Source organism: Echeneis naucrates, chromosome 5 (genome assembly GCF_900963305.1).
Source record: "Echeneis naucrates chromosome 5, fEcheNa1.1, whole genome shotgun sequence".
NCBI lineage: Eukaryota > Metazoa > Chordata > Actinopteri > Carangiformes > Echeneidae > Echeneis > Echeneis naucrates.
Genome location: NC_042515.1, coordinates 17916132 through 17936796, shown reverse-complemented (window position 1 = coordinate 17936796; position 20665 = coordinate 17916132). Strand labels below are relative to the sequence as shown.

The window sequence follows — 20665 nt, the reverse complement described above, 5'->3', positions numbered from 1 at the left end:
GCCTAAATTGTGTTATTGGTTGCATTATTTTCAGTGAATGATGAGGAGGTGTCTGCATGTGTACTGCCCTGCTGAAACCAACACAGTATTATTTCCATATTTCCATTTCTTTCAAATTTGTGTTAACACAAATTAATGTTATTTATTGATTTTCAAATGTTTAGAATGTATATATAATATATATATATATGTGTATGTGTGTGTGTGTGTGTGAGCGTTATTGTATAATACATTCAAAATGAAAATATTTACAACCAACTGAGCCTGGTGATAGTAAATGCAGTTATAAAGTTAAGTAGTACTGAGTGAGTGGGAAGTGGCTGTTCTGAATTGTCTTTGGAATGTGCCGTTAGTAGATACTGGTAAATGCGGGTGCAGATTACAAACCTGTTGTTAATGCACTATGCCATTTATGAATCCATGATATCTGAGAATTGTAAACATAACAAAACCTGGTGCCAATTTAGCCAAGAAAACTTTGACTACATGTATGTTGAGTCATTCAGTATGTAGTGTAAGAAATTAAGGAAATACTGAAGTCCTCCTCTAAGGTGTGTGGTTCTCATACATGATCACAATGTTTTTTTCTTGATTTTTTTTTTTTTTTTCTTCTCATCGCTTTGCCCCGCTGTGTCTTCCTGTGCTGGCCTGGCTCTTGGCAGTGGTCCCGCTCCCTAAGTTGCACTGTGCTGACTGCTTCTTCTTGGGGGCACAAACCTTAGCTTTGCCTTTGAAGGCCTTGGTAGGATCCAGTTTGTTGATGTAAGAATCTCCTGCAGGATCTGCCAAGCTGAGCTCACTGCTGAAGGTCAGTGGTTGGTACAGGGATGCCCACTGCTGTAGAGGGAACACCATACAGAGAGTGTGCCAGTTATTATAGTTATGTGGAAACAAAATAACTCATAATTAGCTTATTCAATAACCATCATAGTCTTGACATTACAGTGAAATTGCAGATGTCTTAGACCTCCTTTACTTTATGCTCCTCCGATGCAATTTATGATCTCACGAACCTTTTCAAGACTTGAAAAGGCAGTCATATCAGAAGGAATACTCCGAAATGTAATAAAAACATTCAACCTTTATTTAAGTGTCCCCAAACTTTGAGCCTTGTGTCATTGTGTTAAAGAGTTAGATCAACCAACATATCAGAATACTGTAAAAAAAAAAAACAACAAAAAAAAAACAAAACAGAATTTAATCAGTTTTTTTTATTTTGTTTACCTACAATGACTCCAATAGGTAGATTTTATTTTAAATAGGTATGGTTAGACAATATGTGATAAATTTATCACATTCATTTAGAAAAATTCTAAATGAAGGGAAACAAAGATATTTTATCAGTGCAATATGGAAACAATTGAGGGCTTTACACATGCCATTTCTTTCACAGCACAGTGGATCTCTTGCAAGAACAATCTTGTATTAATAATTTTTTCTCTTGTTTTCCAAGTCAAATTTACTGAACTCACTGCACAAACTCGTCACAAAAAGCTACTGCTGCTCAGGTTCAAACTAATGACATTTGATCATTAGCATAAAAATATGTATGATTCAGGATAATTTAATTGTATGTGCAGTGGAATAACAAACATGTTCATTGGCCTTGTTCTTGCAGGGGGCTCATTGTCTTTAGATTGAGTTCTGTTGCTACCTTGGCCTGGGGGCTGGGACCATATGGGGTGAAGGCATACTGCCACTCAGGCAGACCCAGGTGGGTTATCATGAGTCTGTAATAAGAAGTGAAGGTCGTGGTCATAAAATGCCAGTATAGAGAGCGATCAAGGAACCAGATTTCACTCTTCTGGGCTACCACACCTGGAGAAACCAAAGAAAAATATAGAAAAGACATAAAATGACTTTTTGTTCATGTTCTAACAACTTTTATTTTAATATTGTTATTTAGAGAAATAGGAAAAGAAATAATAAACAAAACACCTGGGGTGCAGTTTTTGTAGACCAGGCACACCTTGCCACTCCCACCACAGGAGTCCAGCTCGAAGATGCGGCTCCGAGAATCAAAATGGGGGGCAGCAGGGGCATCCGCCAACCCTGGCAAGGAAGATTAATCAACCTTGAATAAACATTTACTTTCTGTTCATTTCCTTCCATTACCTGGCTCTGTGTTCATAAACAGACCTCACAGAAGTTGACAACATGAGGACCAGATAGGTGAGCTTTACCACTTTCTGTGCTGTTTTCTTCCCAGTCCAGGTCAGCCAGTGATGGTGCATTAGGAAGAGAGAAGAGTGATACTGGCTGGAGGAGTGGGCACAGTCTGGCCACACTATTAACCATCATACAGCCTAAGGGAACACACTCATCTGAAGGGCAAACAAACACACACACACAGTTATGATTATTAGAGATTATCCAGGGATAATCAATCTTGACAATAACCTCTAAGTGTAAGAGAATAATTCAAGGTAAGGAGAGAAAGGATGCCACCTACTGTCTAGTTTAACGCTCCAGGTGAGTGTAAACCCATCGGTGGTCAGGTAGAAATCTCGCAGATCTTCTGGTAAAATGCATGTATTTTTCTAATGAGAACATAAAGCATGTTCAAGTACGTGGCAAATTTAAAACAGACGTGAAGCGGCATCTCTGAAGGTGAACGTTTATTCACCTGCTCCCATGAAAGCAGGCTCCTCTTCTCTGCAGGCTCCCTCTCTGCCAAACGCACATCGACCACACCAGGCATGTTTTCTGATAAAAACGGAGACAAATGCATAAAATAAAACCAACAGGATATTGTTCTGCTTGCTAGCTAACATCAACACTGACGTTATTCGCTGACCACAACTATCACACACCGAGTATTCGCGTAATCCCAAGCGTCAATCTCTCCGCAACACCTTTAAACATTAAACTCTCTTTTATCTCGTCCATTTTGGAGGAGTGCAATCACAACTTGGTACAAATCGGTGTGAGCTTCCTCTGCAGATGCCTGCTTAGATCTCCAGCCTCCAGCCTCCCGTCCCATCGGCATCAGCTGGTGAAAGCAAACCCTCGCAGGAAGCAAGGCACGCATTGGCGCAGATTGGCACAATTTTAGACCAATGGGAAGCCACCTTTCTGAAGTTTGACCAATCAGATTTTGAGTTGTAAGAAAAAGGCCGGGTTACAATTCCTTAGCAACGCGCTTGGCTCCTTGGGAGTGGTGGCGGTTGATTCAACATGGCGGCAGAGGCAAGTAAAAGTGGATGTTCGGGGATATTCTGGATGCAAAACGGTATATGTATTTTTACTCGGCAACATTAATGTCATTGTCCACTGTATATTCATTCAGAACTTATTGGGAGACGGGAAACCAAGAGAACACCACACATGCTAGCTCTGCTTGAGTGCCAGGTTGTTGCTTCTGGGGAAGTGCGTGCTAGTTAGCTAAGTGTAGTTAGTGAGGGTAATTTGGCCCTATTTTTAAACTTACTTAAAGGTTACTTATTATAATGATTATGAAACTTTCACTGTAACAGTACAAATGCCTGCCGTCATTACTAGTCGCCTCTGTGAGCTCCCCTAATGCTGTCGAGTTAATAATGACATTAAGGCTATTTACTGTAGAAAGCCATTTTTGTTTCCTTGTTACGGGATTGAAATTGAGAGCTTTACTTTAGCTTTAAGTTTTACTCTGTCGTATTCGACCTTAATAGCTTTACAGCATTGGTAAGAATGTGGTTTGCCACGTTTCATTAAAGATGTGCAAAAAAAAGTTAACTGAAGTGTCTGTCTCGACTTGTTCACCCAGTGTCTGATGAAGAGCAACCCTTAGTGTTTGTTCCTGGTGAGCCTTAATGACATTGTTTGAAAATTTTTTGTCAGTCTGAAATTTGAAATTTTGTGGGCTTTACATATGATATGCTTTCTTCTGCCTTCCCACAAACTGCGATAGGAGTGGATGGAGAACTGAAAATGCCTTGCGGTCTGAGATCAGGCAGAGGCAGCACTTTAAGTAAAAGAGGTAACAACATGTCGGGAGCAGCTAGGCGAAGGTCTGACTTAAGGAATGAGCTTACATTAAAGAAAGGTGGGAAGAAGCAGGACCACTTACAAAGCGATCATGCTGCTGCCCACGCTAAAGAAACTGTGCCAGCCCACCACAGTGCTGCTGCAACCCAGCACACACCTTCTCTGGCCTCAGACTCTTTACTTCCTTTGCCGCAGGTAAACTATTATTTTTTTCAATGGGCTGTTTTTCTGCCCTCCAAAAATGTAAGATGAAGAGTTTGGATACATGGAAGAATATTATGGATAATATGAGATCAGAGTGCAAAGAAGTTTGTCTTGAAACTGTCAGAATTTCACCATTAGTCTCTGTTATTGTCTTATTATTGCCAGCTGTACTTTGCACAGGTAATTTCTGAGACCAGCAGAGACAGAAGCCAGGTCTGTTTGAAGGACCTCTGTCCTGAAGATAAGCGGCGGATTGCAAACTTGATTGAAGAACTAGCCAGGTAGCCAGCAGTACATGACACTGAGCTCTGAATTTTTTTTTATATGCTTCTATTTTACCATTGAAATTCACTGGTCATTGAAATGTTTACATTTTCACTAATAATATTGTACTGCTTGTACTATCTTAACATCCTTTGAACTTGCAAATATAATGAACCTCATTTATCTTCAGTTTGCTCATTATTTCCTATTCTCCAGAGTCAGTGAGGAGAAAGAAGAGTCTGTGCAACGTCTGAAAGATGAACATGAACATTTTGAACGCAAGATCTTACAGCTGGAGCAGCAGAACCTGATCATAGCACAGGAGAGGGAGAGTATCCTTTCAGAATTACTGAACAAACAAAGACGCAGCAGTAAGTCACACTGTTTTTAGAGGGGTAGCTCATTAGAGGGATGGTCGCTGTATTTTTCATATTGTCTTTTCATGAAGCAAATTTGCTTTTGCAGTTAGTAGAACAAGGAGAGCAGTGAATGTTGGCAGATCTGTTCATCCACTGGGGCTAAAAACAATCTTTATATTTGAGTAATCTGTTTAATTTGTAAAGTCTGCTGCATGCCTTGTTCCTATTTGATACACCATAGGAACTGCTACTCTTCTTAGTGCAAATTATGGTGCATTGTCAAAAGGAAAACAGTGGTCCTCTGTTGATTCAAGAGTGGGATTTTTCTATCAGTGTGGAAACTGTCATAAAGATGCATTAGACCCCATTTGAAATTGGAATGATGCTGCTACACTAGAGCGTGGTTTCCTAGACAATTTTGCTGAATAACACTACTTCAACCTAAAATATCTAAGTGAAATAACCCACTGTAGTCTCAGGGTGAAATTACTGTTGCCAGCAGTCCGTGACACATGGTTGCCTCTCCTTAAAGTTCTACAGATGATTTATTGCTGGCTGCATGGATGTTGTGCTGAATATGCAATCCCCCATAATCGTCTGTAGGGGGCAGTGTTGTCTTAGGCAAGCCATTAGCAGTCTTTGATCAAGACCCTTGAATCTGATATCTAAAGGCAGACAAATGGATCGGATGTATTTAAATTATTTGATCTTGCAGCAGTTGTCTTTTGCAAGTGCTCATAGCTTATCCGCTGTTTTGTATGGAATCAATTTCATGGTTGGAGAAATTGCCCAAACCATCTAAATTATCTCATCAGCTAAAGATAAATTTTTATATTTACTGAGAAGGCTACAGTGTTTTGCCTTTACTCCGTGTTTTCATAACCCTCGTTGAATGCTGAATTTCAAATATAGGATTTTTCTTGTCCATCCTTACAGAATTAGATTAGGTGGGTCACTAAATTCTTCTTGACTGTGTAGGATGTAGATTGTGTAAGTTAATTTTGTGGTTGGCTTTAAAGTATGCTGTTTATTGCATCCCACAACCCACCTACTGTCTTCATAACAATTCTGCTCAGGTCAGACCACATCATGGCCAGCAGTCAATTTAGGTTAAAAACACTGCGAAATATGAAGAGTAATTGACCCAGCTGGTAAATTGCACGATTGGCAATGGCGGCGGGGAAAATTAGGAAAGCACAACTCAATTAAAGGCACTTTGGCTCGGAGACTTGGCATTTACACCAAACTTCTAAACTCCATTAAAAACGTATTTGAGAGGGAAAAGTGTTGGGATCCAAGCCCCTCAGGGGGGATAACGCAGTCTTTTAAAGTGCGTGCAAGAGTCATGAAGGCTCTTCTCCGGTAGAAGGTTCCGGCACTTCTCTGAAAGGTTAAGGAGGCACCAAAGGCAAACACACTGAATGAGAGTCTTGTCAAGTCTAATTCCATTACGTCTCAGCTTATCTTATCTAACCAAGAGTTCAGGGTTGTCAGGTGTATAAAGAATGTCGGACAATACCTTAGCCCCAAGCCACCTATGATGAGAGGGAAAAAAAGTACCCTTGATATTTGGGATGCTCAGTTGACATTTGGAATGGACTGGCACACAAGACTGAATTAGTGTTTCAGACAGGAAAGATGCCTTTTGTACTTCAAGGCATGTTGGCATGGGCAGAAATCAAGGTGGCATTACTAAATGGGTGCCCAGTTCCACTTGTATCCAGAAGAAGGCACAGCAGGTGCTACAGCTAATGCCATTTATTGAGTTTAAACAATTGGAGAGAATCCTGAGGCCATAGAGAGTGGGGAATAACAGCCCTGTCAGAATATGTCATTAAAAATACTACATGTGGTGATAGAGGATTACCAGTGCTAAATCCATTTTACCCTCCCAGGTTTTGGATGGATGACATTTACAATGTGGAAATCAGTTTTTTTTTATCAAGTGTGCCTTTTCTGATAAGCACACATCAGAAGACTGCTTCTGGAGTATTTGTGGCTCTTTGTTTTTTGGGAGAATAAGCCCCTAATATTTCTTGATGTCAGCTTTGTGGCTGTATCTCATCTTTGTTCTAGGAATGAGTGATGGGCTCTTGACATGTGAAATATAAGGTATACTCTATTGTAGGTGGTAACTCAGTTCTAATCTTCCCATTCAAACTCTAGCTTCTGACCATAGTCGGCATAGCTGAAACATATGGCAGCCTAGATGCTGATTTTGACTGAATTTTTAACTCTTTTGTAAGATTTAATTTTGCTGAGCGAAACGCAAGTCCATAAATCCTTTGAAGATGTTTTTTAGAATATAAAAACTGAGCTGCTATCATTTGAAACCAAAATTAAACTTTTCAAATAATTATTATTGTTTGAACAGGTACAGCCATGTAAGGTTTATATTGTGGACTGAGTCAGTCTAACTGCCGAACTGAATATAAACAAATCTAATCTAAACAAAACAATTTTACCATTTGGCTTAATTGTGGAATAAATAACCCAAAATTGATTGGAATTGGTGTTGGAATGCCTTTTATTATGTTTCGTGTGAAGTTTAGGCTTTCTGAATCATGGGCTCGTTTGTTGCAAATGTCATCTCACAATTGGCATATTCTTTACAAAAAAGTATTTGTCCAAATCTAATGTCTGATGATTCAACAAGACACAGCTTAGTTTGTTCCTACTCACATTACTTTTAATTGTGATCACATTAATGGCTAAGAATCAATCTTCAATATATTATATTCTTGGAATTTTAGAGCCATTTTCAAAATAATTGTCAGCTGGCACATTGAGTTACTTATTGATTTATTGTGTGACTCACACTCATGTCTCTTCTCCAGATTCAGTAGTATTGAAGCAGTTATGTAAACTGTCGTCTTCTATTAATTCCCCATCATTGCTTCCTTACACACACATTCATACACATCAGTCCCCTCCCCAGTTTCCCCCACATTCCTGCTCAGACTCAATCTGTTTGGCACAGTGTGTTAAAGCGGGCTTTAAAATATTCCCCCCTCTTGTGCAAATTTGTTCCACCTTGAAGTGGATTTCATTATTTCATTTGAGCCTCCGCTTGACAGGGAAGTGAATCATTTTGACAGGCCCCGTCTGAAGCCTCTTCAACCCAAGCCCTTGATTCTGAGTATTTTTGGAGCAGGGGGGAGGAGTAAGTCATTGTTGGCACTTTGCAGCTCCGATGTAAACCAGGGGCTTGCTGAGTGCTTGGCCCCCATTGGCTGACATCCAAGGCTGTGGAGGAAGCATGTTTAGTGTAGCGACGGGCAGAGAGGTGAAATCTTATCAGCGTCGCTCCACTCGGTTCAGATTACCTAGCGTTTGCTGTCCAGGGACTGCGTAAGCCTGTCAACACATTTACACACATAACCTTCATTTATGGCACAGGGATGCTCTAATACTACAGCCCTGTTGGCACTGTTGCACATTTTTTTTGGTGTATTTTGGTTTGTGTGTGGTCTTCACCATAGCTGATTTGGTATTCTGGCTTTAAATCCATCTTACTGTACTGTGTATTTGTGTGTAGTTGGGGACTTCTGTCCTTTGTTTTAGGCATGATAAATCATGTATTGCTGTGTTTTTTTTTTTCTTTCTTTTTTATGTGGGTGAATCTGATAAAAAAAAAAAAATAAGCAACAGGCTTTTTTTTTTTTTTTTTTTTTTCCTTTTTCAGCATACAACTCTATTATGGATTGAGGTGAGGTGTAGCTGTATAAGCATGTTCAGTATCTCTCCTTCAGGACCCTTACTCAAGCTGCATAAATAGACCTCCCGGCACTGGTTTACATGATATGATGTCCTTGTGATGTCCTTAAGTTTTCCATATAGAACTACCTCCATGGACATTATCAGTGCGCCGGTGGAGAAGCCATAGTTAGATGGAAGGTTCAATCAAAGTGTTTCCTCACATTTCACAATGTTTATGGAAGCTGCTGCACTGCATTTGTCTGGTGTCTGTGCCTCAATTCAATGTCGTCCCAGCTCTCTTCTCTTTCTCTCTGTTTCATTTCCGCAACCTGATTGAAGTCTTCTAACGACCAAACTGTTTTCTTATGGAGTGTTCCACTATCTTCCTTCAATAAGACTCTACTTTGAACTTTGATTTTCTCTTAAAATAGGGGCCTTTTTTCAAAAGGATGCTGAAAAACTCATCAGCTTTGGGAGCAGGGCCACCATCATAAAAAGATATGACCTAGAGGAACACACTTTATGCTCAGCATCGACGGACGTGTCTGTACTACTTACTTTATTGTAGAATTTGTGTGTGGGCTGTTTGCAGTGCAGGTGGGAAATTTCTGCTCTCATGTCTTGTTTTGTTTGTGTGCACTAGAAAGTCAGAGAGTAAGACTGAGGTTGATTATTGAATGCGTGAGTGTGTCTGTGTGTAGCCTCTCCATTCTCATGCTCATTATCTTTGTATGTGCTGGTGGTGTGGTGCTGCCACTGCCATTAGTGGGCTCCTGAGGCGCAGCAGTAGTTCTGCTCCAGATTAGTTTTCTTGTGTCTGCCAGCTCTCTGTCTGGCAGATAGCCTGGCACGGCACTGCCCAGCTCAGCTCAAAACAGCTTGGCCCGACCCAGATGGCGAACGCTCTGTGCCACAACAACAACTTTGATTTTGCTGGCCTCGTCTTCTTCTGTTTTCAACTTTGCTGTTCAACCTACTTTTCTATTCCAATGTGTAATTGATTGCAGAAACAAGGATGTGGATGCAAGTCAGATTGTCAATATGAACTTGGGCTCTTTTTTTCCCAAATTGTGTAAGAGGAATTAATGGCTACTGTGCACAAATTTGTCCTCTTAGTAAATTCACACAGTGAATACACATATTTTTGTTTTTGTTTTGTGAACTGTTTCCTTTTTTATCAAAACATTCAACCCTTCATCTGCCTCAGCCACACTCTTTTATCCACTGTGTACTTTTTCTCTAGAAAGTTTTCAAGATAAAGGCTAAAGGTTCTGCTTTGTTTTTTAGTGTTTTTATTTTGTAAGGTAGTTAGTTACTTAACCCTTGGTCCTCCAGGCCTGCAACAGCAATACAGAGAGTGCCAGGAGCTGCTCGGGCTCTACCAACAATACCTTTCGGAGCAACAGGCGAAGCTCAATAAGTCCATTGCCCAGCTAATCCAAGCGCCAGCACACAGCAAGGTACTATATGGGTGAGACTTGATGCATGTTTGGTTTTTATCAGATAAACATGCAGTGGGAGGTGACAGTCGTGAGCCGATGGGAGCCACATTCATGGACCACCTCTGTTTTCCATCAGTCAGTCATTCATGTGCAAAAACATTCACTGAAAACAAATGCAGCATGATGTTGTTCTATGAGTGCCACAATAATGCATAACAAATCACTGTCGAGGTCCACTTCAGTCACTATTGCAGTATGACTGCAACGTAGCGAAAACTCCCACAAGGTGACACTTTCAAAGTGAAGACGCCTCTCTGGCTTCAGCCCCTGCAAGAATAGATGACTTGGCCAACCTTATTGTCCCACGGTAGCTTTGAGTAATGTGTGTTTCCCTGCTCTCTGACCCCCAGCAAATTAGTCACAGTCTCTTCCCCAGTCAACTATAAGATGGGCTTTCCTTCCCATGTTTATCTCATAATGTTTTCGACCTTGACTTACCTGCCAGTCATGCTCAGTTGGAAATTATCCCCTTAAGCTTGTGGCCAATGTCCAGTTTACAGTTTTAATGGATGATTTGCATTTGCACTGCTATAAAAGCCAGCTCTACCCTAACACCATGTCTATGCTGGCTGTGTAGTGAAAGCCGAACATTAGTGGAGCAGCAGCAGTTTGAGTCATGCGTCAGTGTCTACACAGGATGAGTTCTGCTGTGTATGTCATGCTCGTGTTGGGAGTGCTCAGAGTCCAATACACAATTGCTGTAGTTACAAACATAAAATGGAAGAAAATAGATTTGAACCTAAAAGGATGCTTCAAGTCACAGTAACCATATTAGGGGCAAGTGATAATGTGAACAGCCCTTACAGGCACATGGGGGAAAGCTTTTACTGCACATAGCAATGTGAGCAAATTAGGTTGATAAGTGAGTAATGCACAATTGGTAAATTTTGCAGTGTGGCTTCGTGCTACATTAGGGTTTTATAGAGCAGTATAATGTTTTTGGCCGAAATACTCCTATAAATTTTTCAGAAGCTTCCTAAATTGGCCAAAATGCATTTGCTATCCTCTTTGTTCTCTGTCCAGGTGCTAAGTTGTGAGGAAGCCCACAGCAGAGCTAATGTCTCCCCCTTTGATGGCTCATACCTCAGCTTTGCCACTACCCAAGCACAACAGCCTCAAGTTCACAGAAGTGGAAATGGAGGAAGAGGAGCAGTACAAACTTTGAAAAACCCAGGAAAACCTTCTGGTGGGCCAGTCAAGGAGCATAGGAATCATAAAAGGGAGTCCTGCCATAGATGTGATCACTACCAAGGCAGTTGTCGAGATAGTGGCTATGAAACACAGCAATGGAGAAGGGATAATAGCTCTCATGTAGAAAATGGCCAACATGAAACTGTGAAGCAACATGAGTGTGAAAGGTATAGTATTACTCTGTGCAGTCATTCTGGATTATTGCTTTAAATTGTCCAAAATGCAAACTCTGTCATGATACCAATGAGAAAAACTTGTATATTCAACAAAATATACCCTATATATTAAGCAACATAATATATAATATATAATAATATATTAACACAGGGTTCGAAGTGGGGTTGATACGGGCTTGGAGACCAAGGGAGCGCTGACCAGGACTCTGCTGGGTCACGAAGACTGGGAGGAGAAGCGACACCAACTGTTGCTGCAGAAGATGCAGTTGGAGATGGAGAGAGAGAGGCTGCAAGCACGGCTTGATGAACAGGAGGAGAGACTCAACAGACAGAAACAGCAGTTACACCAGTCGTGTCTTGAATCCAGCAGGTAAAATACAGAAGCCAAAGAGAAGTGAACAGGATTCACTAACACAAACTTAGACTTAGGGGCTTACGATATTGATGAAAAGATGAACGTTAGGATGGATTCTTACTTAAAAATAACACATTCATTGTGTCCCTGCAAACGTGTAAACCCCATAGCTATTTCTCTTTTTATTTCCTATTCTTGTCAGATTTCCACGAGTTACTCAAGCTGAGGTCTGCAGCTCAACCACAAGGAATGGTAATCTACAGCTGGACAGTCCCCCCCACCAAGAGTTACCCTCAAGGTAAACCATGTAGACCAGTAGACAGGATAACAGGAGCTCTAACTACAACCCCTCTTGTCAGATGCTTTTTCTCTCTCTTGCACTTACACCTTACAGATTAAACTCTCATATATTTTGTTTGCTGGTTGCAGTGGGTGTGGCAATACAGAAGTAAATCCTGCTGAACAGGTCCTGAATGAAAAACACCCACAACCTGTAGCTGCTCATCTAGGTAATGGTATGGAGACACCTGGTGAGTTGTGACCTTTTATTTTCAGCCTCAGAATTATATGTTCAATAGTCTACAAATAGTCTTAGCTCAAAAACTATCACAGTCAAACCTTCCATGATATAGAATTCCTTAAGTGTTTTTTTTTTTTTTTTTTTTTTTTTTTTTTTTTTTTAAATATATATACTTTTTTATAGATGCAAACGTTATCATGATGGTAATCATTAAAGCTGACTCTTGCTGCACATCCTGCACATCCCTTTCATATAACTCCTGTCTTTCAATTCTCAACAGGCTTTGACCAATCCAGAAGGGACATGGCCACATCTCCTGCAAAGTCACAGATGAGCCTGAGTAAGCCACACTCAGTGTCTGTGATCCCTGAAAGCGCTGATGCCAGGTAACACGGTCATTACTTGACTTGAAGGAACCATCAAATTATTATTTACCATTTATATCAAGGTTTATGCTGAAGTGGTGATATTATGCTGGATAAACAGTAGGGCAGTGGCATATATCTAATCTATTAGTTTTCATACACCCCTTAAGGCAATCAATGTTCTTACTTTCGAATATTAACAATGTTATAAAAAAAAAAAAAAAGAAAGAAAGAAATATATATATATATATATATATATATATATATATATATATATATATATATATATATATATATATATATATATATATATATATATATATATTATCGTAAAGCATAAAGTTTGAATTGTGAAGTTTTCCCAAGGCTTGCATTTGCTCCAGTGTTAAAGGCTAGATGATGAATTTCCTTAGTCTCGCTCACTTTTAGAGCTGTGAGGAGCTAAATGAAGCTTTTTACTGGGCTAGCTAACGCTGTGGCCAGCCTGTCAGGACACATGCTGCGTTCCATTAGTCGGCCTAGCAGGGACCCTGCAGCAGGTGTAATTGAACAGACTTCTGGATGCACACACTGCCCTCTGTTCTCGCTCTGCCACAGAAAGAGACACAAAAAGCACGAGTGAGAGAGATGTTAAAAGTGTATACAAGGTTGAGTGAGGTGTGAGAGCATTGCTTAGTGTGAGAAATAGGGATTAAGGAAAATTAGAACAGTTTGAGAAGAATGGAAATGGTGACAAAGACATAAAGAAAAGGAGAGGGTTTTTGGGACAGGAATGAATCACAGTGCAGAAACAATCCAACTTTCCTAAAAGAAAAGGGACGTTCATTACCTTGTGTGTTATTGCCTCCCTCTTTGTGAGGATCTCTAAATTGCCGGGGAATTATTAAATAGAAAAAAAGCTCAGAAGCAGTTTTTAACTGTGATGCTGCAAATCTTTAATAAAAAAAACAAAACAAAAATCATTATTCAAGAAGTAGTGTTTTTTTTTTTTTTTTTCCCCTCTCACCCCCAATCTAATGTCAACTTTCCTTTGGGAAAGTGGTGTTTGATAGGAGATTCACTACCTGTTAAAACAGCCCCTTGCTTTCTGTTCTAAAGGCTACACCTCCAAAACAGCTCAAACTTTACAACTTCTGATGAGTAACTCTTAAACAAAGCAGTGCGGGGTCCAAGTTGAACTGTGAGCTTCGGCAGATGCCCATAAATTCCAGCAGGGGACACTGGGTATCAGATCTTATTACCATCCATTTACACTTCCAAAGCCTATTAAAGTTGTTGGACTCTTAGCTAGACAGTGTTAATTTTTACTGCCAGTGATGAGGAAGTCTGCCCCTTGGATGTTTTTTCATGTGCATCTCCTTGGACAGTTGGAATCCTTTGGTAATCCACTGATTTGGATTATACATATGCTTTTTTTTAGTTGCTGTCCAGATTTGTGAATAAATAATCAAAATAAATTGTAATGAATGAATGAAATAGACGCACACTAAATTTTGATGCTCATTGCTAAACTATTCAGTAATACAAGGTATTCTCATAGGTTTTGGGTTTAGGGTTAGTATAGTTTTGTATAAAATTGAAAGTGAGTCATTGGTGCTTCATGTTACTGTCATAGATTGGATTGGGTTTTTTTTTGTTTATTCCAAATTTATAGATATTTTTTTCCAATGCTAAAATATGATCTAGAATTGGTAACCTAGTGAGGTCAAAAGAAGCAGGTTTGTTTAGTCAAGAGTTGTTTATGGTTAAGGATTTGGCATGTTACCTGAACTGATGGCTATCTAATTTTAAGTCATTCTTGATGTGGAAATGCCAAAACAAAGCTCGGGTTTAGAGTAAGTGACCTTCTTAATCCTTTCATGTATCCTGTGCTAGTTAGTAATGAGACAGTTCCAGTGCACCCCGCCCATCTCATCTCCATCCTTCCTGCCATTGCCCGCCTGCTATTGATTGGTAGGGAAATTGACATGCGGGATATATGCAGTGGCCATTATAGGTTTTTTATCTTACTGTTTGGACTGCAAATGAAAAGGGGCGGTGGGGCGAGACAGCTATCTTTAATGAAAGGGGAGCAACCGAAACTGAAAGTTACGAGTGGGAAGGAGGTGGTGGTTTATCTGGCCTTATAGCGCTAGAGAAGAGACACGGTGTGCTGATGCATAGGGAGAAAGAAGCCCGAAAGGTTTTTATGAAGCACAAAGAGTTTAGTTGAGTGTGGAAAGTTCTGTGCAGTAACAATAAAATACTGCCAGAATCAACTTTCAGTAGATGTTTGGTTCTCTATAAGGCTTCTTCCTGCTCTCGTATTGGGCACAGATGATATAAGAACTGAACGGTAACTAAATGATGGCAATGTAGTCATTTTTTGTATACTGACAAAAACATGTTTTACAGCTTCTGTTGTTTGTGTACTTTCTTGTTATCCACATAGCGGTGAAAAAGATTTGGCAAGACTCTCTTGAGGGATATTAATATTGAGCACCAGTTCACAACTTCACCTCACACAAACTGAAGCCAAGAAATTAAGTTCTTTGTTGCAATGTGTAGCCCTCTGAAAATCTATTGGCATTCTCTCTAGCCCTTGTGCAGTCTCTGTGCCACCCCCCCACCCCACTAACATAGCTCCCATTCCTGCCCAAACTGTACCCCTACCCCCCACACTACCCTTGTTATAGATTGTGACCGCCGGTAAGTAATGCATTATTCATTACCAACATGTCCTTTGTTGATGGATGGCTGTTTGAGAGCCCTGTCCGTTAAATAAATCAACAAATAAAAATGCAAATTCTCACATTTCGAGAGAAGGATTCTAGCCAAAGTCCCTCCCCCACATTCCCTCTCTGCCTTCCTCTCTATCTACAAAGCTGCACTCACGTCCACTCTCTTTCCTACAAGCAGGCACATACACTCTCACCCATGCTCTGTCTTTCTCCTCTCCCTCTGACAGGCAGGAGAACAAATGAGGAGGATAGATTTACTTAGTTGAGCTTTAGTCTCCTTTTGTGAGTTATCATTCCTTGGTCAACTTTACCCTCATTCACTTTCTCTTCCCCCCAACATGTATTCATAGGTTATTGTTTGCCAAAGCACAACATAGCTAAAGATTTGAAGCATTTTGTCTACTGATATGTACTGCCTGCTTCAAGTCTGTGACAACACTACATATCAAGGCCAATAGTTAAGTGGAGAGGATCACTAATGCACTCAATTGGAAGTTGCACCAGAGTGTCTCCTTGCTGACCACCCACATGCATATCAACAAGTACACGCCAAAGATTGCCCTTACCTGGGAGAGCTGTGTGCGGAGCTGCACAATGCAAATCGATGCAGCTTTAAACGAGCAGAGAATTATGTAAGCAACATCAGTGGAGCGTGCTTTAAAGAATTCATGTTTTGTATTTGGAATGGCCGTTGTCGACTGTGTATACACTGAATAATTTATCAAGCCAGCCGGACTGAGGGATTGAATCTCTATTAGCTTAATCTCCCAGTTTTGGTTTATTTATTTCACTGCACATTCCCTCATTCCTATTCCAGGGGAGAATGCACCGGGGTCCTCATCCTCTTTTTCTCTTGGCCCTGCACGAAACAGTTTTTCTGCCGGGACGCCCCAGTGGTTTTGACTTTTTAACGCTGCTTGTTAGGGTTCAGTTGTTACCTCAGCAAGAAAGATTTTGTTAATGGTTTGAAAAGAGATTTTCTTTCACATTGTCTGGGTTAACAAGTAAAAAATTGTGAATGAAAAATATTTCCGAACAAGCGTTGCGCTCTAAAAAGACTTTCGCCGTGTGCACATCTGCTGTTGTCCCCTTGGCTTGCACCTTTTATGCATCACTTTGAGGGCAGGTAGTGTAGCCAGTGGTCTTTGTGTGCATCTCTCTGTTAAAATGAAACAGCAAAATGTTGATCATTTACAAACGTCTGTCTACAGGGCTCCACTGGGTTCTGTATTATAAATGTAGTCTCTACCAATTCAACCTTGGAAATAAGCTACAGTCACATATGGAAAAAAGAAACAGAAAATGAATCAAGCCACAAAAACCTTGCAAAGTTTTACTTATTTTTTCAGGTTGGATTTTTCTGTGGCCGAGTTACTGGACATCTTTAGCCCTGTCTCTGAGTACAATATACCGTCCATGCGAAGGAGCAAACAAATACAGCCTAGGCCAGACTGCACTACCCCCAAATCAATGGGCAGAACCCTGCTTGCCCCTGGAAAGCCTTATTCCCAAAGTACCCAGCAGGACCTGGAGGAAAGCCAAATACTCGAGGATATTTTCTTCATTTTATGACAAAGAAGAAGATGAAAAACAGGAAAAAAGAAGAATCCGGCCATTGGTATTTGCCTATTTGGTCTTAAATTTTGAAGTTTCTTCCATTTAATTTTCATTTAAAATTATGAAAATGATCATGATGTTGTACATTTTCTTATTATTCTGCCATTTTTAATTCAAATAAACTATTAATAATTCAGTTTTTGTTAGGTTAGTAATTTAGTTTGTAACTGAGTCCTTTTGTTGCCACTTGAAAAAACTTCACCGCTGGTTGATTGTCTCCAAAGACCATGACAGGGCAAATGCTAAATGATCCTCATCATATATAGTTGAACATGGTGAATCTGGCTAAAATGAATTACCCTAAATTATATAACCTCACTGATTCTGGGCTATCATACAGTCAATTGCACTTCAAAAGATTGTGTTAATTACATTTGTGACATACTGTTGGTAATAGATATCACCTTCAACCACCAGTAATTATGACACAACACAGAGCATTTTATTCTAGACTGTGCTTTATTATTGGGCTAAGCTGAGACGCATCATTCATTTAAAATTACAAAAAAAGAGTCCAGGGGACCAGAGAATGGTGCAGTCTGGAGAGACGGGGGCGGGAGCCTAAAGCGCACTGCCCAATCAGAAGCTTAGCTCATCAGGAACCTGGCAAAGCTTAATAAGCGACATTCATTTCCCCACCCTCCATATGTGCTGAAATTGGGAAACAGATTTCCAGAATACTTTGAAAATCATATGAAGTAAAATGTGAATCTAGCAACACTACTGAGCTTTAGAAATAAAAAGCACTGATAGCGGCACTAAAGAAATGATAGTAACTTAATTTTGTTTTTGTTTTTTTTGATGAGATAGTGCAGTTTTCATTGGATTTTGCTCTTGGTAGAACAGATCAGTTGAACAAGATCAGAGCTCTGTCAAACAATACAAAGCATGATGGCAAACTAAGAGCAAGGGTTGTAAAGTTTTAAAATACGGGACTGGCCTTGTAATCAAGCAGTCAATCAGGGGTCAACAACAAATCAGACACAAGTTCATTACAAATTAGCAGCAACTCATAGTAACTTCAAGGCATATGTTTTGTTGAATACATATCGATTGATTGAGCGATTGTTTTAAGAGTGTTTGACTACGACTCATTTCAACCTAAAGAGGCTACAATATGGAGGCAAAATTGTACTCAAAACCAAATGAGAAACCTTCCAATCAGCATCTTTTTAACGATTGCTAAACAAAGCTTGGTTGTTTTTTGTTTTTTTTTTTGTTTGTTTTTTTTGTTGGTTTGTTTGTTTTTTTTTTTTTTTACAACAGAACAATAGGAATGAATAATTACAAATGTACATAAGGCTTTAGTATTGTACTGCATTGTTTTGAATAGTTTTTCAGCAACATAAAAATGCAAAATCAGTCTTGAAAGTTGTTGAAATCTGAATTTGCCAATAGCTTAAGTGGTGCAGTGATACCAATTAACACTTGTGAGCCAACAGATGGAAATAATAGAGCTCAGATCTTGAGTCAAACAGCACAAATAAATAAATAAATACATAAACACAAATAAATAAATAAATAAATAAATAAATGATCAGAATCTGTCTTTGACATCACTTGGTCAATAGGAGCATTTTTCTCCGTCATCAAAGAAGTGCTGAAGGCATGGTCCTGCTGACAGGAACAATGATCATCTGTGGACCACAACAGTGGCCCATGCATGTTATATAAAAACTATTTGGTCACGTACCAACTTATAGAAAAATAATGCCATGAAAGCATGCATATCATCTCAGACATGACTTATAAATAAATATCTAAACAAATAGATAAATGAATAGAACCCATCAAAGTATTTTTTTTATTTTTTTTTTTATAAAATAGGTCAATGTGTGTCTAAGCTCTAACTGAGGTCAATGCTCTCCCTGACTGTATTCTGGATAAATGCCTTGGTCAGGTCCTACAGTTTGTACCGTATCCTAGCGACAATTTTTTTTTTTTTTTTTTTTTTTTTTGTACCTGGTTTTAATGAGCATTATCATGTTTTCATTCATATATTTTTTTAAGTATTTAAATTACTTTATCCAGTCCTTGTAGATAGAAGTAAAAGTCCTATAAAATATGCAAACCTATGTACAGAGGAAAACAGAGCAAAAAAAGAAACAATTTACAGTATATTCATCGGTTTATGTATATATTTATATATATATATTTATATCCAAACTTCTGTTTCTTGTTGTTTTTGAACCACTATACTTTGCTTTACTTTTCTCATGTAAACTTGCAGCTTAAAGTTGGAGCAAATGAGGATGAGGTGCTTGACATTCTGGTTCCCGTGTTCGTTCTGCTTTTCCTATCTTATTTCGCGCAGCATGGAAACGTGGGCCTCGGTTTGGTGAAAGACATGACAGATTGCTCAAACCATTCGAAAAGAACAGGCCGCGTCGACAGCTTTCTGCAGTTTTCTCAGAGCAGGTGAGGGTGTGGGGGCACGCAGTGTGGCGATCTGGGATACCAGACATATGACATTTAGCTTCAGTTGTTATTGTTAGCTCAAAGACAGCTCAGGTGGTAATCCAAAATGTTTGGCACTAACCCACCATGGATAGTCTCAGAGCAAAAAACAACAACAACAAAACAAAGCGTGATGGTCATCTGGCTTGCACTATATGCCATGCTCAGGGCATTGTTATGTGGCACACACAAATAGAGGCATCCTGGGATGTGATTGTGGCGTCTTTTAGCCTCACTGGATTTGGAAGGTAAATGTTAAATTATGCAATCTGCTAAAAAGGTTAGACCCAGACACTAGGGAAATGGCATAATGAGCAGTTTACAGAAAAACTAGTAACAGCACCCAACAGGAAGCATTGTCTTCCAAAGTGTCATATAGCCTTATAAATATTCATATATATAAATATTCATTGAATGATATCCACCTGAATAAGTGTTGGATGCAGGTCCCGATAAATCCAAGTCTGTTGACCTTTTTCAGGTACATAATAGGTGTTCATAGCGTTTTTGTAGACCATTATGAGAAACTGTACACTAAAGCAATATGAAACCAGCCTACGTCACACAACAGTTGTAATGGATAAATGGCCCTTTATGCTTATTGCTTCATTTTACAGTTTCATTATGCTTCTATGTTTATATTGAACCATACGACCACATATAACATAAGGCAATATAACATCTTCTAAAGGATATGCTTCATGTTAAGTATTACCAGCAGAGATCCACACATTAACTGCCGAATGGGAACGCACGTTAACTCTTCTCCCTCATTCTCTTCAGTGGGAAGCCAACGCTCTAATTGTAACATATATATGCATCAATATCTCATCACCTCCATAACCATTAAACGCTAATGTGAGGTCCACTAAGCTCAATCACTTCTCTTTTCAAGCCATTTCTCAGCCGCAGTTCTGAACCTGACCCTAGTTTTGACTCCATCCAGTGGAACACAGTCTCAGGTGCCCTGCACACAGCTTTGATATTTAGCACCTGTGCTAACAGGTGACCTAATGCCCGCTGTCCTAAGTCCTAAATGCATTTTTTTTTCTCTCCAAAGACAATGAAGGACCAACAGTGATTGCACTGTTTGTTATATTGGACATGCACTGAAGCTCTCTACACGGCTGAGAAATGATATGGATCTGGCTGTTGTTTTGACATCATAAAAGCGCATTGGCTGCTTGCAGTAGTGTGTTTTTTTTTCTTTGTTTTCTGAGAGCACAGTGCTTGATGGCAGAATCTGCAGGTGACAAGGCACACCTTG

General features: G+C 39.6%; 2 protein-coding genes across 8 annotated transcripts; one reads left to right on the top strand and one right to left on the bottom strand.

Annotated features, from left to right (window-relative positions):
• Window positions 1-35: 35 nt before the first annotated feature.
• On the top strand, window positions 36-18101 carry kiaa1328 (KIAA1328 ortholog). 6 transcript variants are annotated; one of them, XM_029501378.1, is made up of 14 exons: window positions 36-808; window positions 1619-1714; window positions 2215-3189; window positions 3749-3784; window positions 3893-4164; window positions 4339-4454; window positions 4654-4808; window positions 9831-9955; window positions 11021-11355; window positions 11516-11734; window positions 11922-12017; window positions 12149-12249; window positions 12520-12625; window positions 16674-18101. In XM_029501378.1, the coding sequence occupies exons 5-14, from the start codon at window positions 3913-3915 to the stop codon at window positions 16894-16896; spliced, it is 1728 nt and encodes a 575-aa protein (XP_029357238.1). In that variant the 5' UTR covers window positions 36-808; window positions 1619-1714; window positions 2215-3189; window positions 3749-3784; window positions 3893-3912; the 3' UTR covers window positions 16897-18101. The 6 variants fall into 6 exon arrangements, with proteins under 6 accessions (XP_029357238.1, XP_029357237.1, XP_029357235.1 ...); XM_029501377.1 differs by having other exon boundaries at window positions 2215-3232; window positions 4354-4454; window positions 4654-4769; XM_029501375.1 differs by having other exon boundaries at window positions 2215-3232; window positions 4354-4454.
• tpgs2 (tubulin polyglutamylase complex subunit 2) lies at window positions 532-2975 on the bottom strand. 2 transcript variants are annotated; one of them, XM_029501382.1, is made up of 7 exons: window positions 2814-2975; window positions 2627-2706; window positions 2453-2540; window positions 2184-2324; window positions 1939-2052; window positions 1655-1818; window positions 532-837 (listed from the first exon to the last, which is right to left on the bottom strand). In XM_029501382.1, the coding sequence occupies exons 1-7, from the start codon at window positions 2887-2889 to the stop codon at window positions 613-615; spliced, it is 888 nt and encodes a 295-aa protein (XP_029357242.1). In that variant the 5' UTR covers window positions 2890-2975; the 3' UTR covers window positions 532-612. The 2 variants fall into 2 exon arrangements, with proteins under 2 accessions (XP_029357242.1, XP_029357243.1); XM_029501383.1 differs by having other exon boundaries at window positions 2187-2324.
• Window positions 18102-20665: the final 2564 nt, after the last annotated feature.

Coding starts and splice junctions, on each gene's coding strand:
- tpgs2 (XM_029501382.1), bottom strand. CDS start 2,889: ATGGACGAGATAAAAGAGAGTTTAATGTTTAAAGGTGTTGCGGAGAGA. Junction 2,707..2,813: donor TGGGATTACGCGAATACTCG/GTGTGTGATAGT, acceptor CGTTTTTATCAG/AAAACATGCCTGGTGTGGTC. Junction 2,325..2,452: donor CTGGAGCGTTAAACTAGACA/GTAGGTGGCATC, acceptor TTTGCCCTTCAG/ATGAGTGTGTTCCCTTAGGC.
- kiaa1328 (XM_029501372.1), top strand. CDS start 3,178: ATGGCGGCAGAGGCAAGTAAAAGTGGATGTTCGGGGATATTCTGGATG. Junction 3,785..3,892: donor ACCCTTAGTGTTTGTTCCTG/GTGAGCCTTAAT, acceptor AAACTGCGATAG/GAGTGGATGGAGAACTGAAA. Junction 4,455..4,653: donor TTGATTGAAGAACTAGCCAG/GTAGCCAGCAGT, acceptor CCTATTCTCCAG/AGTCAGTGAGGAGAAAGAAG.